The sequence below is a fragment of the Podarcis filfolensis genome (genome assembly GCF_964270895.1).
Source record: "Podarcis filfolensis genome assembly, chromosome: 11".
NCBI classification, from domain to species: Eukaryota; Metazoa; Chordata; class Lepidosauria; order Squamata; family Lacertidae; genus Podarcis; species Podarcis filfolensis.
The window spans coordinates 215,392-231,603 of record NC_139613.1 but is presented as its reverse complement, the minus strand read 5'-3'; the positions used below and the strand labels follow the sequence as shown (position 1 = coordinate 231,603).

At 57.8% G+C, this 16,212-nt stretch overlaps 2 protein-coding genes across 3 annotated transcripts in view; one reads left to right on the top strand and one right to left on the bottom strand.

Annotated features, from left to right (window-relative positions):
• Window positions 1-789: 789 nt before the first annotated feature.
• On the bottom strand, window positions 790-10,519 carry CREB3 (cAMP responsive element binding protein 3). Its single transcript, XM_083577290.1, has 11 exons — window positions 10,409-10,519; window positions 9,740-9,876; window positions 8,114-8,248; window positions 7,710-8,025; window positions 6,281-6,399; window positions 6,041-6,133; window positions 5,551-5,657; window positions 4,203-4,271; window positions 3,649-3,733; window positions 3,191-3,278; window positions 790-2,229 (listed from the first exon to the last, which is right to left on the bottom strand). Exons 3-11 carry the CDS (start codon window positions 8,246-8,248, stop codon window positions 1,841-1,843), a joined length of 1,401 nt encoding a protein of 466 aa, XP_083433416.1. The 5' UTR covers window positions 9,740-9,876; window positions 10,409-10,519; the 3' UTR covers window positions 790-1,840.
• A 4,254-nt stretch (window positions 10,520-14,773) lies between these two features.
• Window positions 14,774-16,212, top strand: part of TLN1 (talin 1) — a 51,543-nt gene continuing 50,104 nt past the window's right edge. For both annotated transcript variants that reach the window (XR_014539523.1, XM_083575466.1), the window contains exon 1: window positions 14,774-14,890. The gene's annotated coding sequence lies outside the window, so the exon portion shown is untranslated. The remainder of the gene's footprint in view (window positions 14,891-16,212) is intronic.

Sequence of the window (16,212 nt, the reverse complement as noted above, 5' to 3'; positions counted from 1 at the left end):
GTTGTATCTGTAGGACTAGGTAAAGGACATGTAAAGTGGAGGTTTCCTGTGTAGAACGGCCGGCGCCGCTAGAGGGCAGACGTTCTCTGGCTTGTAGGCTGCCGCGCATGCGCTGAAGAGGCGGCTTTCTTGTGTCAAAAATTAAAAAAAAGCGAGAATAAAAGGTGAAGGCTGGCGGTCGGCGGCGGCTACAAGGGCCACATGACGAGGTCTGGCGGGCCGGATTCGGCCCGCGGGCCTTGTGTTTGACACCCGTGGACTAGATGATTCTCCAATAAAGCACCAGCAATGGGACAGGCCTGCTTGTGTTCTGGCCTGGACTTTTCTAGGTCTGCACAGAAGTCCTGGCCCTCATTCCTTTTTCCTTTTTCCTTTTTTATTTCCCGAGACTTCTATCCAGCCTTTTGTCTGTTACAGACAAGGTGTGGGGTACCCAACCCACACATCGGAAGCGTTGGCCTCCTGAGCTGGCGTGCTCTCGGTCCCAAACTTCTCCTGCCTGGCAGCTCAATTCATTCATGAGAAAGGCTTCAGGAGTAAACACTGAGGAACGATCCGTACCCGCTGCCTTTCGGGAAATATTCAGAGAAGAAAAGGCTCAGGAGTAAACCCGACACAAATTTGGGGCCAGGTTGCCTTCTTGCCCCACCTGCTTTTCCATCCCACACCCCCATGGAGCAGAAGTCACTTATTGGGACCCTCCCCCCTTGGTTTTTAGGAAGGATCCTTTAGTATTTTCTGGCCGCCGTCGTCCCCCCCCCCTGCTTTACTCACAAAACAAGGCAGGAGAACCATTTTGTAGTCATTTATTATTTACATTTACATCCAGATTCTGGGCTAAACTATTATCCTCCCCACCCTACCCAGCTTCTTTCAATGATAAAATAGATAAAAGCAAGAACAATGAAACGAACGGAAGCAGAGTGTCCATTTAAACAGTGAAAAGGAAGGAGAAGGGCTCCAGGTTACTTCCCAGGCCTATCTCCTCCCCCCCCCCCGGGATGGGTAAGGGGCTGCTCTGCCCACCCACCCATGCCCACGGCTGCTCGGCTGCAGCTCCTGGAGGTGGCAGAGGAAGCCTTTCTGGGCCTCTCTCCCTCTTGCTTGTCTCAATTCCTTGTGTCTCATTTGGAGGCTGGACGCTGCCTCCCCAGAAACCCCCGCCTGAGAGTCCCCTTGCCCACAGCAAGAGCCTTCGGGGATCCAGGGCAGCAGCTTCTGGGGGTCTCAGGGGGTCTCAGCAATGAAAGCACATCCTTTGGGCAGATGCTGGAGTTGCTCTTCCAGGTGCCTGGATTGAACAGGGGGGGTCTGCTCTGTGGGTGGGGGCCACGCATGCCAAGGCGATGCATCTGGAGCAGCCTCCCTACCTGCAAATAGCACCCCTCCCACTTTTGGCTCGTTCCCCTGCACTAAGGGCCCCCCTCCACTGCTAATCTGGGGGTGGAGGCACCCTAAGAGATACAAGCAAAGGCCGGGGGAGGAAGAGGCTGCTTCTCAGAAGGCTTCTACTACAGGGGACACACAAGGGGTACACGTGCAGGAGGGGGGGTCACGAGAGCCACAGTCCAGGCCTCCATGGCTCAGTTCTGGGCTCCTCAAGACCAGAGTCGGACTCTGGAGTGGAGCCGTTTCTTGGACCCCCCCTCGCCCAGTGAGCTGCAGGATGCCTCCCCCCCCCAGGTGCCAGGGTCCGGGATGCTAAATAAATGCTTCTGTCTCTGCACCAGGCACAGCTTCTCTTCTCCCCCCTGCAAAAAAGTGGCAGGCCGGGAGCCCCCCCCCCCCGTCTTTCCATGGCGGCATCTGCCGGCCTGTTCACGGGCTGCTGGCCAAGCCCTCACATCTCATCCGAGTGGCGTGGCTGGATGACCACGCTGGTGGTGCGATCGACCCAGCCCCGCTCCCGGGGGTGGGCAGAGGCCGGCGGGAGGGCCCTCTCCTTCCCCAGAGGCTGGTGCTCGGGGGGCAAAGGAAGCCCCTCTGCCTGCGGAGAAGCCGAGGGGTCGGAGGAGGAGTTGCTGCTGCTGCTGCTGGAGGGCGGCTGGGCCTCGGCGGGGGGGCTGCGGTGGTCCTCCAGGGACCGGTTGAGACTCCCCGCTGCTGCGTCCTTCAGGGCGGCCGTGGGCTCTGCCTTCAGTGCGGAGGGTGGGGCAAGGCCAGGGGCTGCTTCCACTGGCTGGAACTGGGCAACACTGCTCTGGTACTCCCGCAGCCTCCGGGACAGCACTGCAAGGGCAAAGGGAGCGTATAAGCGGGGGGGGGGTGAGGAGCCCCCGTCTGGCCTTGACTCTGCGGTTCAGTCCTGCTGGTATCCCTTCACTCTCTCTAGCATACGACTCAACCAAGCCTCTGTTATGCTAACCACAAACCTCCTAAGCCGGCATTCAGCTTGGGGGTGTCCCCTGGGGACATGGCTGGCTCCCAAGAGAGCAAGGCGTGCTTGGGCCAGATCCAGGTGCAGGGCTTTTCCTGGCCCTCCTGCCTCTCCCTTCCAAGTCATCTTCCCTGGAGGAGTTCCCTCTTCCGAAATTAAATGCAACAATGCTGGACCTTCTTCTTTCCCACTCAAGAAGATGTTGAGTGTCATAGTGTGGCTGCCCCTGAGCTGCAGAAGCCAGAACTTCTCTCTCTCTCTCAAAGTTGGGGTTGGCTTTTACAGCCCTGCTCCTCCCATTCAAGGCCCACTATCAGTCAGGGAAAACAAGCTGAGATCTGGCTGATCTTGACTGCACTATCTGCTGCCACAGAGTCCCCCCCCCCCCCCCCCCGCGGCCCCTTTGCTCACTCCAGAATCAAGGTTCCTCCCCTTCCCCACAGAATCCTCATTTTCTGAAGGCGCTAGACCTGTGAAATGCATGGCAAGCACTTCTGGGCTGCCTCCTGCAAGGGGCCGGATCCTGCGTGATGCCTCAGGGAAAGGCCCAATGGAGGGTCTCAGGACAACCACCCACTATGCCCTGGGAGCTGCTCTGTTCAGCTGGGGGGCGGGGGGGGGGAGATGCCAGGAAGAACTTTGCCCAAGGTGCTTTCTGTCCAGTTGAAGAAGGTGGGGTTCAGGGGCTGTTGAGCCAGCGTGCCCATTTCCAGGCAAGGGGGCTCCCATGTCCTTCCAACTTGCAACTGGCCCCCTCCCCAGCGGCGTGTGGCTTTTGCAAGAGCCGCCTTGGCCCCCTTTGAGGACACTCACCTCCCTGGAGCTCCAGCTGCTTCTGCTGGCTTCCTCCAAAGGGGTAGTAGCTGGGCCAGAGGATCAGGCAGAAGGAGAAGACCAGGACCTATCGCAGAAACAGAGAATTGTGGCATTGGAGGGGTCCCAAAGGGTCTTCTAGTCCAACCCCCCAGGAGAGGGAGCCCAGGGCAGGCATCCCTCAGCAAGGGCTGCAAAGGCAGGTGGCAGGCAGCCTGGGGGCAGCTCAGGAGAACACAGCACCTGGGGGGGGGGCTGGAACGGGGGCAAGGAGGAGGAGGACCAGGACCTCACAGGAGTCCTCAATGCTGGAAGTCAGAGGCACCAGTGAGAGACAGAAGATGCCTCTCCCCCCAGAAACAAGGCAGAGCCCCTCTGGCCAAGAAGGGGGGGGGACACTGACCAGCAGGCTGGGGTGGACGGCTGAGCCAAGGGGCTGCGGGGGTCCTGCAACTCACCAGGACACAGGTGCTGGCCGTGGTGGTCTTGGTGGTCGAGTGCTGGATCAGGGCTTGCAGCTTCCGCAGTTGCTCCAGCAAGGACCTGCAGGAGAGGCAGAGCAGCCGGTCAGCTTCCCGCTGCCCCCGAGCCCCCGCTCTGCGGCCAGACGCACCTCCCAGGAAGGGTCCAACATGACCAGGGGACCTGACTGAGGATGCGGGGTCTGGAGGGGCGGGTTTCTGCCCTGCACTATGGAGCCTGGGGACAGCCATCCTCTCGGCCTCAATGCCCCCGCCCACGAAATGGGAGCAGGAGTGGCCCACCTCCCTCCACAGGGCTGTCACAGGGGGCACAGCACAGCAAGATGAAAAAACCCAAAGCACTGTGCCAGAGGCAGGAGGTCAGCGAAGGAGGAACGGCCCCTGGGGCTGCCCCCTTGCTCTCCGCCTTGGGCTGGAAGACCCCCCCCACCCCTGTTCCCCCCAGGGCCCTCCTTGGGAGGAGGTGTGGCGAGGTCCCAGGGGAGCCCACCCTCCTTCCCAGGGACCCGCCAGGCAAAGGAGGCTCTCACATGTTCTGCTTCTGCAGCAGCTGCACTTTCTTCTGAAGTTCGTTGTTCTGCGCTGTACAGACGACGACCCTGCAGGGAGGGACAGGAGAGGAAGAGGGTCAGGAGGGGCCTGGCAGCCGGGGTCTCAGATGGGGCCTTGGAGGTGCAGGAGCAGGGGGGCAGAGGAGCCCCAAGGCAGAAAGGCAGGGAAGCAAACCTGGATCTGCAAAGCCCCCTCTCGCTGCTGAGGAAACCCTCCCCTCTGCTCTGCCTGCCTCCCTGGGGTGTCCATCCTCCCTCCCTCCCTCCCCCCATGCCCAAGAGGCCTCTGCCCCCCACTCCCCCCCCCCCAGACTCCTTTGGGAGGTGGTGGATGCTCCTTCAGTGAAGGTTTAGAAGCATAAGTCAGATGGCCACCTATCAGGGACTCTTGCACTGCAATTTGGCATGGCAGGGGGCTGGGCTACATGACCCTGTGACAAAAAAGTTGGTTTTGCTGGACAGGTTGAATCAACAAGTGTTTCTCTCTGCCCCCCCCCTTCTTTCCCTACCAGCAAATGGTTAAGGAAGCAAATAGTTAAGGCTGCCTCTGGTTGGCTGAGGTTCCAGGAGGAAGAGTTTAAAAGGAGGATTTGAGAAGAGTTAGTTGGGAGTTGGTTGGAAAGGCTGGGAGACAGGCAGGTTGAGGGAGAAAGAGTGAAAGGGAGAAAGAGTTGGTTCTGGAAAAAAACAACTTCTGCTCTGAGCGTATTGCGAAGGACCGAGTGTGGAGTCCTTGGGGAGGAGTAGACTGGAATTTTACAAGGAGGCCGATGTTGAGCAAGGAGAAGAAGGAGCTGGAAAGGAACAGCTTCCTTGGGACTCCAGTCTAGTCCGGAGGGGAGAGATTCTGCGAAGGAGAAGAAGCAACTCTGAAGCCCAGTGAAGGGAGGGGGTGGAGAGCCCTTGGGTCTATTTCTTGAAGTGCCTCAGGAGTGTTAAAGGGGGCGGAGAACTGAAGGAAAGAACCAAACCTATAACGCAAAAACAACTGAGGACAAATTAAAGTGAAATCGCACTGTATTCTGGAAGTAACCTAAGTTTAATCCATATGTGTTATATACTATCTTGCCTTAAATAAAGCTTTATTGTATAACCTGTCTGAGACTCCAACTTTCTAGTTATCCCCTCACAAAGGTCCCCCACAGGATACTCTGGGCTAGAATTTTTAAGTGGAAAGGAAAAGAAACCTTCGGGTAAAGGGTTGTTCAGTGAGGTGGGGGCAATTTATCTAGGTGAGAGCGGGCTCAACGGCGTGAGAGGAAAAGCGCCGCCATGCCCGCCACACCCCCCCGGGGTCCCTTCCAACTCCCCCATTCTGATTCCTCACCTGCTCTCCAGGCTGTCCACGTAGACCTTCTTCCGGCGCCGGCTGTCCTGGGCCGACTGCTTGTTCCGGATCTTCCGGCGAACTCTCTTCAGGACCCGCTCCTCGGCCTGCAGCGCACAGGGATCTGAGGGTCAGGCAAGGCCAGGCTGGCAGCCAGCAAGCCTCCTCCAGGAGCAAAGAGGATGTGCCCCCCCAACAAAAAAAACCCCAAGGGGCATTCACCCCGGGAAGTACAGGAGGCCGGCTGCAAAGGCACCACCCCCTGGTAGGAAGGGCACTCCTTTACTCTGGGATCAAGCACCTAGACCTCACCGTTCCAGAGAAAAACAGAGAACCCATCCAGAAATGCCCCTTGCACCCCCCATGGGAGAAGCAGGAAGTGCAGCCAGGAATTGCACCCCCATTTCCCGCTTGCCTCTGCCCACCATGCCCAGAAGCGCACCTCAGGGCAAGGGTGCGCACGCACACGTGCAGAGTTTGTGGCACCCACCTTGGTCAGCGGCAGGTTGGAAGGGATGGAGACGCCCTCTTTCTCCAGAAGCGTCTTCTCTTCATCCGTCAGAATCAGCGGAGGGAAGTCAAACTGAAAAGCACCAAGTTCAGAGGTGGGGCTGGGTGGGGTCTGCCAAGCTGCACCCCCCAAGAGGCAGGAGAAGGGAAGCCCCTGTGGGAGCCTCTCCCGAGAGCCAGGCATATTGGGGGCGGAGGGGGGCACACGGCCGTCTCGTACCTGCAGGTCCCCCCCACTTGGCTGGGGTGTCGGTTCCTCAATGGAAACTGTGACCGGGAGAGCACTGTCCCGATCGCTGAAGCAGGACTCTGACGAGGTCTCCATGATCTCCCACATCTCTGGAAGAGGAAAGGGGGCCACACAGTCAGGGGTGGAAGGGGCCACGAGGCCAGAGGGCCCAGGCTTGCCGGGGGGGGACACACCCCTCTGCTCTCCTTCCTTGGCACACTTTGCCCTGGGCTGTGCAAGGATGTCAGGAGAACATGGCAGCGCTCGTGGCTCCACCCCAGTCCCACACGCCAGCCAAGAAAGAGGCTGCTCCTGGCCCCAAAATGGATCGGGCCCCAAATCAGCACTGCCAACGCTCCTTTGTGAATGAGGTCACAGAAACGGTTTCACAGCGGGGCAATCCCTTGCTTTTTGCATTTCATTCAATCACCGCTTGCATTCTCCGTGCGTCCATTACTGTGCACCTACCCACTGAGGAAGGTGCTCTGTGCATGTGAGGAAGTGGGGGCTAATTGGCCACTGGAAAAGGTGTGTGCAAACAACAAGCACGACCGCTGCCTCTCCCCCTTCCAAGGCATCCCAAAGGGAACAGCTCTCCAGCCCATCAGACCCTGCTCAGGGCGATGGCAGCTCCCCATAAGGAGGGGGGGAGAGATTGGGGGGCAGAGAGTGTGACCGGCCGCGAGTCAGACCAGGGCAGTGGGCCCCCTTGTCCAGCATCCTCCTCCTGCCCCAGGGAAGCTCCCAAGCAGGAGTGACAAATCAAAGATGGAGCCAGCTTGTTTTCTCCTGCTCTGGAGGCTTCGGTCCAGTAGACCTGAAGGAGCCTCTCCACCCCGGACACTGGGGTCCATCTCCCGAGGGCCTTCTGGTGCTTCCCTCCCTGTGAGAAGTGAGGTTACAGGGAACCAGGCAGAGGGCCATCTTGGTAGTGGCGCCCGCCTTGTGGAATGCCCTCCCACCAGGAAGGAAATAAACAACTACTAGACTTTTAGAAGACATCTGAAGGCAGCCCTGCTTAGGGAAGTTTTTAATGACTGATGTTTTAATGTATTTTTAATCTTTTTTTGGAAGCTGACCCAAGTGGCTGGGGAAACCCAGCCAGATGGGCAAGGTATAAATAAATAAATAGATTTATTATTATAATTATTACTACTACTACTATTATTATTATTTATGCACTGGTCCCAGTCCAGATACCCCTTGATTCCCTCTGCTGGGGGAACTGTCCATTTCTTCCTACTCTCTCCTTCCTGGTCCTAAAGAAGCTACTCAGCAGAAGCAGAGAGAGAGAGAGATGGAGGGAGGGAAGGAGAGAGAGAGGTTCTGCAGCGCCACGTCAGCAAGCACAGGGGAAAGCTCAGAGCCTGCCTGCCCCAAAGGACATTGCATGGACCCCCCAGATGCCCTGGGCACTCACCCAGGTCAATGGCGACATCCCCGTCACCCACATCCGAGGAGGAGCTGATGCTCTCCAGCGCAGGGCCTTCGGGGGGCCCAGGCAGCGCCGGGTGCAGGGAGTAGTTGTGGTCGGACTGGACACTTTCGGAGCCGGCGGGGCTGCCAGTGGGGGACCCCTCCCAGCTTCTGGGGCTGCAGGAGAAGTTCTGCTCTTCGGCAAGGCTGCTGCTGCTGCTGCTGTGAGGAGGGGAGGGGTCCGGCGAGCCGCTGGACTCTTCTGCAAAAGGGCTCAGGAGGCACCTCAGAAAGTCGTCCACCTCCTCCTCGCCCAAGGCCTGGAGGGAAAGGAGGTCGTGAGGCAAGGGGGGGGGCTGGAGCAGCAGCAACCCCACCCCTGGCTTGCCCAAGGCAGCTGGCACTCACCTCGGGCCCTGGAAAGTCCCAGTCTTCTGGCAGGAAGCCTCCCTTGCCCAGATCAGCTGAGGGACCTCCGTCCTGGAGGAGGAAGTCAAGGAGGTCCTCATCTGCCAGAGAAGCCATTTCCTCTGGGCACAACATCTGGAGGGAGGGAGGGAGACGGAGGGTGTCAGGGTCAGGCAGCAGGGCCAGGAGCCCCCAAGGAAAACTGACTATTTATTTGAACATGTACTCCACTTGTTCGGAAAAACTCACCCTCAGCTTTACAAAAAGATAAAACAAGAAAATCAAGAAAAAATTACAACAGCACTTTAAAAATACAGAAAGTTAAAATATTAAAACTGGTTAAAATTCACATCAACTTTCTAAGCATTTTCAGGGTAGGCTTGTCAAAAGAAAAATGTTTTTATCAGGCTCCAAAAAGAGTACAAGGCACCTGCCGGGTATCAATAGGCAGGGAGTTCCAGGGTGTAGATGCTGCCACACTAAATGATTGAGTGTTGACAAATGCAGAATGGGTATCACGTAGTGCCAATTCCACCAATGGGCATCGGCCATTGTTACATGAAAAATTGAGGTTAGCTTTCGCAGTCCAGCTCCCCATTAAGAGAGTCCCCAATGTCCATGAATGGTCAGAGAAGGAGCACTGGAGGCAGGACCCAGTCTAAGCAGGCAGATTTTTATTTTTCTATTGCAACAGAGTCCCCCCCCCCCCACTTTACAAGGAGGTGAGGACGACCCAGAACAAAGGTGAATAACAGCTTTTAAAAGCTTTCCTCAACCCCTTAACCAAAACCCACTAAAAGAATCATACAAGCATCACAGAAAGAGAAATTTGAATGTAGCTTGTCTCCTGTCTCTCAACATACCTGGTAACATTTACTGATTCCCTTTTGCTGGCCAGCCTAAGCCATTATTTTGAAATACCTTGACTCCAGAATCTGTTTTCACACATCATGCAGAGTTATCAATACCTCTAAAACCAGTTTTACAGAGAGAGGAGGCTCAGGAACAATTTCCTGCTTTGTGATTGACAAAGGTGAAACTCGGCTGCCGTATTGCTCTCTGTACTATTCTACCTCAGGTGTTGCTGGTAAAAGTGATATTGCACCAAGTTATGTTGCAAAGTCCATTTCCACAACAGCTCCTATTGCATTACCTGGAGTTGCATGCAGAGGCTGTGGTGTTTTGTTGACAGGGGCAGAGGAGCGACGGCTAGGGGCCAAGGTCCCTTCAGCCCCTCCCAATAATTTTTTTTAGGAGGCCAGGCACCCCCAAAGTTAATGGGCATTGCCATTCATATGGTGTGCGTGCACTGCGTCATGTGATCGATTCTGTGGGACGGGGCTTACCTGGGTGTCCCCCCCCCCCAAAAAAAATTCCCGTTGGCACACCTGGACACGTGTATTTGCAAATGCACTCATCCCTGTATGTTTATAACGGCACTTCATTAATTTCCATAACATTGTCAGATGCAGACAGCTTGGGCACCTGAGGTTGTGCCCAAGAGATCTGGAAGGTGAGCCCTCCCTCCCCCCCCCCCCCCCCGCCACCACAGAGGCAGCTGTGCAGAGGAGCAGCAGTGAGAAGCAGGAGCTGGGGGGGGCTTTGGGCTCCCCTCATTTTGCTTACCTGTCCTCAAGGAGATGCTCCCAGAACTAAAGGAAGGAGCTTCGCTGCCTAGCCCCAGCTGGGCAGGTGGGGTGGGCCACAAAAAGGGTCGTCCTTCACTTCGGCTGGAGGCTTTGAATCCGAGGTCGCGTAGACACCTGTCAGGGATGCTTTTGTTGTAACCCCTGCATTGCAGGGGGTGGACTAGATGCCCCTCGGGGGTCCCTCCCAGCTGCCCACTTCTATCCGTCTATGATTCCGCAAAGGCCGAAGGGGCCAGCCGGGCGCTCGCTCCCTTCCCAGGACCACCAGGTTGCCCAACGGGGGTGGGCTCCGGTGGGTCACCCCTCCGGGCTTGGCTGCCCCGGGACGTGGGGTTTCGAGCCGAGGCTGCCCTCCCCCTCGGGAACAGGAGGCCCCGGATCTCGCGGCGGCCCCGGCCCCGATCCGCGCCTTGGCCGGGCAGTGGGGGCGGCCAGCCCGGAGGAGGCGGAGGCAGCCGCCGCCCCGTCGCGGCCGAGGCTGGGGCGCGCCGTCGGGGCCCCAGAGAGAGGGGCGGGGCGGCGCCGGACTCCTGGGTCCCCCGGAGAGAAAGGACCGGGCAGGAGGGGTCCCAGGGGCAGATCTGCTGGGGACGGGGAGAAGGGAAGCCCCGGGACCCCGACGGGACCCCGACGGGACCCCACCCACCTGCGCGGCCCGCTGCGCCTCCACTCCGTCTCCGCCGCTCTCCTTCCAACGCAGCAAAAGCGACGTCACTCGAGTGCAGGAACTGGCCGAGGCCCGCCCTCCCCGCGCACTGATTGGCGAAGCGGCGGAGAGGCCGGGGCCGCATTGGCCGAGGCGAGTGTCGCTCGTGGCCGGGAAACCCCCTTCGGCCGGGCGGGCCTGGAGGGGCGGGGCTCGGATCTGACGTCAGAGGGACCTCCCTCGCTCCAGCTCCGCCCGGGGAAGGAAGAGGGATTCGGAGCTGACCTTTGTAATGTTGGATTTGAAAAGCTCTAAGATAATATTTTAGTTTTCTGTTATGTTGCTTGGACTGTATACTCTATACTTGACTTTCTTTTATTGATGTTTTATTGATGTAATATGCTGTAAACTGCTTTGAGATTTTTCTGAAAAATATAAAGCGGTATAGAAAAAATAAAATAAGGGTCGCTGCTGCTCAGCAGACGGAAGGCGGGCTGGCCAGGTCCCCGGCCAGAAAGGACAGAGAGCTGCTGCCGGCCCGTGTGGGGGACACAGCGGAGCGAGATGGACCTGCGAGGCTTGACTCCGGCAGCTTCTCGTGTGCCCTGCTCTTCGTGGCGCGGGGATTTCGAGGTGTCCGCATCTGAAAGCGGTGCATTCCGCCAGGGAAGGGGCGCAGCAGCTTGATCCAGAACTCCCCGTAGCAAAGGGAACCGAGAGCTCCGAAAGCCCGGCCGCGTCTGCAGCACCGCCTGGGCCTTGGCAGCCCCGCTTGTCCCGATGCCCACGAGCGGGGGGGGGGCTCTTAGAGTGCCAAGTGAATCCCCGAAAGGACTGTGCCCTAGAACAGGGCAGAAAGGGGGCGACACTGGACTTCCCATTGCGTGGCCCCCGGGACCAGGGGTGAGATGGGTTGATGCTGAGCCAATCAGGAGTGTGACAACTTTGTTTTGCTTGGGGGACGAATTGAAGCCTGATTTCTATGCAGCAGAAACGGAGCCTGACAGTTCAGTTTTTCACCTGAGTTTCCTCTGTGACAGCTGTGGGAGCAGTGCCAGATTACTAAATAGGCCAGGCCAAAAACACCTGGAGGGCCGAGGTTGAAGAAGCCTGAAGTAGGCAGAGTGGGCACTGGCCTAGGGGCTCCATCCCTACTTGGGGCTCCACAACCACAGATCAAAATAATACTGATTTGATCTTGAAAGGAAATTACAAAAACGTAGTAGAATATAATTGGTGGGGGGGGGGCAATATCTCTACTGCCTAGTGGCCGTCACATTGGAGGGGAGTTAGCCAGTCAGATGGGAAACATATAAATAATAAATGCTTCTCTCTGCACTCCTATAATAATAAATTCAGCGGTGCATCTGCATTAGCCCAACCAGACGCCTTCCTCTGCGCCAGCTACATGAAAACATGTCTCTCCCACATGGGTCTCTACAACCACAGCAGGAGCTGTAACCTTCGCCCAGTTTGACTTCATCCCCAAAGGCGCTTTTCTCCTCCACTGTCTCCTGAGACGGACAGATGCCAACATCTCGATAGAAGTTATGTAGACGTGGGTGGCGCTGTGGTCTAAACCACTGACCTTTGGGCTTGCCGATCAGAAGATCAGAAGGTTGGCGGTTCGAATCCCTGTGATGGGGTGAGCTCCCATTGTTCGGTCCTAGCTGCTGCCCACCTAGCAGTTTGAAAGCACGTCAAGTGCAAATACCGTAGATAAATAGGTACACTCCGGCAGGAAGGTAACGGCATTTCCGTGCGCTGCTCTGGTTCGCCAGAAGAGGCTTAGTCATGCTGGTCACATGACCCGGAAGCTGTACGCCGGCTCCCTCGGCCAATAAACAAGATGAGCGCCGCAAGCCCAGAGTCGTCCGCGACTGGACCTAATGGTCAGGGGGCACCTTTACCTTTTAGACATACTATCAAAAATGATACAAGGCAGTGTGTGGCTCACATCTGAGCATACTAAAAGTTTCAATGTTAAACGTAGTATATGCTTTAAATATATAACTAATCTACAAAGGTGGATTGGTTAATTCAGGCCAATTTAATGTTTTATTTTTATAAGGAGAGGTGAGCGTCTTGTTGCAAGATAGGGAGTGGGTAATAGCAGTGTCTGGTATGCAGATCTGGCCTGTCTCCAAAAGATGTTACAAAAATAGAGAGATGCCTTTTGTTCCAGTGTGAACAAGTCTAGTTGTGTTGCATTAGGGTAAGGAATATCAGCCTATTCCATTGCCTCTGAAACCAGCCAATATAGGTGCAAAAAATGTTTGCGGAAGCGGGAATATTTGCTGTAGAAGACGTGATCATACCACTGTTAAATTAAATCTACATGTAAATGGCCAATTGCCAAGAAAATCCAACGCAGTCATATTTGATTTCAAAAAGGAAAATTCCCCAGAATGAGGAAGCTGGTAAAAAGGAAGTTGAAAGGTGAAGTCAAGAGGGTCAAATCACTCCAAAATGCTTGGGAGTTGTTGTTTTTAAAAACACAGTATTAGAAACTCAAGAGGAGTGTGTACCACCGATCAGGGAACATACCACAAAGACCAGTCAAAGAAACTATTAGAGGCAATAAAGCTTCCCTTAAAAAATTGGAACTGTTGTTCAAATGAATAGAGCAGAAAAAGAACACAAAACTCTGGCCAAAAAAGGGCAAGCAGACAGTAAAGGGTGCTTTAAGAAAAATATTTTGAGGAGAATGTTGCTAAAAGCATCAAGACCAACAAGAAGAAGTTCTTTAACAAGCATCCATGTAGAGGTGATCCAGTTGACATTGGGTCCTTGGACTTTCAAAAAGCTTTTGACAAAACCCCTCACCAAAGACTCCTGGGTAAATTTAGCAGCCAAGGAATAGGAAGAGAAATTCTCTTGGGGATCAGAAATTGGTTAGTTGCAGGAAGAACAGTCCAGCTTTTTAACTGGGTCGTTGACCAGACAGAAGGCTTTCCCACACACATTTAATGCTGATCACTCAAAGGCCTGGCTCCTACATATGGATCATGAAGGCACCAGCTGAACCTCCTTGGGGAGAGCCTTCCCCCAAACGGAGAGCCACTGCAGAAAAGGCCTCTTCTGGTGTTGCCTTCTCTGATCCTCTCGAAGGAGGAGGAGGATGGCAGAGCCGGGGTCCCTTCCTGGGGGAGAGGCGGCCCTTCAGGTCTTGAGGCTTGTAAGCTGCTTCTTCCTTTCTTTGGTGATCCCTCCTAACGGAGTAAGATTGTCTTCCATGAACATGGTCCTAGCTGCGAGTCTGAAAGTGACTGTGGAGGCCAATTCTGGATCCATGCATCCTTCCACAGTGGGGACATAGGTTTCCAGGCAGGAGTTGATCACGGTGAGGGTTTGCCAAGCATGCCTTCCTCTTAGCACCTTTCTCCCTTGAGTCCTGAGTTCAAGTGTCTTCAAAGTCCATGACATCTCAGTTGGTGCGCTCATAGGCCAGTGTTTCCCAGCTGTCAGTGTTTATACTACATGCTTAAAGATCAGCCTTGAGAGCATCTTTAAACCTTTTGTTGCCCACCAGTACAGTGGTACCTCAGGTTAAGTACTTAATTCATTCCAGAGGTCCGTTCTTAACCTGAAACTGTTCTTAACCTGAAGCACCACTTTAGCTAGTGGGGCCTCCGGCTGCTAGAGCATGATTTCTCTTTCTCATCCTGAAGCAAAGTTCTTAACCCAAGGTACTATTTCTGGATTAGCAGAGTCTGTAACCTGAAGCGTATGTAACCCGAGGTGCCACTGTATTTCGCTTTCCATTCTTGAGTTGGGATTAGAGTAGCTGCTTTGGAAGAGGAGAATCAGGCACAACATGACCAGTCCCACGAAGTTGATGCCGAAGAGCAATTGCTTCGACACCGGTGCTCCTTGCTCCTTCCAGTACTCTGTCTTGGGCTTGTACGCCCCTCTGTCCAGAAGGACATGCGATGGCGCTTGTTTGCGGAATTTCGCCCTGGCCTCAGCTGAGAGGGGCTTTTCCCTGCCTCCGTCGCCGAGGCCTTTCCGTCCCTACCAAACCCGAGCCTTCCCCCGCGCTGTTGGCGGCGCTGCTCTGGGCTCCCAAAGACGCAGCCAGACGCGTGTCTGGGGAGGGAGCGACCCTCGGAGCCCGCTTCTCTTCCGGCGCCCGGCGAGAGCCTGCCCAGCCTCTGCTCAGCGCACTGCGGCGGGGCAGCCCCGCTTCTTCTCCCGGGCGCCAGCGCGGCCCCGCGAGGCTTCGTCGCGCCAGCTGATTGGCCGATGGCGCCGCCACCCGGCGCCCGCACCCAACATGGCCGCGGCGGCTTCCTCTCGGCTCTGCGCCTGTGCCGCGGGCAGACGGGGCGGGCGCCGCTTTTCCCTCGGCCGGGGGGCGGGTCCGGGGGACCCGGAGGAGGAGGAGGAGGAGGAGGGGAGGTCGCGCTCCCGCCCCTCGGCGCTCCTCCCCCCAGAAGCCAGTCGCGCCCCGCAGGAGCCGCCGCCGCCGCGTCCCCCCAGGTAGGAAGGCGCCCCCGCCTCATTCGGGGGGGCGGGAGGCGACTCTCTTTCCCTTGATCCGGACAGGAGTTGGGGGGCCGAGGAGGAGCAGACCCCCCCCCCGGGTGCCTTCGGGAGCGGGGCGGGCGGGGAGGGAAAAAGAAGAAGTCGAGCGGCGGCGGCGACGCGGCGGGCTCCGGCGGGTCTGGCTCCGCCGTCGGGTCCCTTCCCGCTCCGCGCGACTCCTCCCTCGGCCCGCGGGTGCCCCAGGGCCGCCGCCGCCGCCGCCCCGGCCGCCTCCCGCTCGCGTGCCAGGCGCATCCCGCCCGCCTCTGGGCGCCGCGCGGCTGGGGCAGGGCAGGTCCCACCCTCCTGGCTTCCTGCCCCGACGGCTTTCCCGTAGCCTCGGGGCCGGGCCCAGGCGGGCTCCGCCGCCCTCGGAAAGAGCTCTCCGGCGGGGAGGAAGGGTCTCTGCCCCGCGGGGCATGGGCCGTTCCTTGGCGGAGGGCCCCGGCCCCGCCGCGGGAGGGGGGGCGGGCGGGGCGGCGCGTGGGCGCGGGGCGAGGCTCCGAGCGGGACGGGGCGGGCGAAGACCGCCTCCAGGAGGGTCTCGGCTTCCTCCTGCTCGGGCCGGTCCCGGCTGCTTGCACGTGACTTCCAGATGTGCGCAAACCTCCCATCCCCGCGGCGGCGACCGCCTCGTCGGGGCTCCCTCGCCGGGGCTTGCTGCCGCGGGGCGCCTGGGCTTGGGCGCGGCCCTCGAGGGCGCCCCTTGGGCAGGAAGTGAATCAGGCCCGGCCGGGTTCCGCCCCGGCGAGCGGCAGGCGGGCGCCGCTTCCCTCCCCGCAGCCCGGCCGGGCCGGGGCCGATCTGCCGGCCCTTCGCTCGCCACGGTCGGCCTCGCAGCCGTCGAGGCCCCGCTGCCTGTCGGGCTTTTGCCTTCGGCGGGCTGCGCGCGAAACGGGAGCGCGGAGGCGGAGCGCGTGGCTTGGCGAAGTGCCGCGGCCAGTCCTGCTCCCGCCTTTCCTCCGACGGCGCTGCTTCCCCGACGCTTCGCAGCCGCTTCTGCAAGGCTCTCCCGTTAGGCTTAGTCGCCCTCGACTCGCGGGGCTGCGCGCCCGGCCCTGGACGGTGCGGGTCCCACTTTGGCGACCCTTGGCCGGCGCTTCCAGGGCAGAGCTGCCCTCCTTTTCCTGGGGGTGGGGCGCCTTCCTGGCATTCCGGACAGACGTGGAAGTCCTTCTGTTTCTCTAGCCTTCAGGCCGGACTTTCTGCCCCTATTTGTTCCTTGCACGTTCAGAGATCCGCACTCAGCTGCTGGAGCCCTTTCCACTCACTCACTC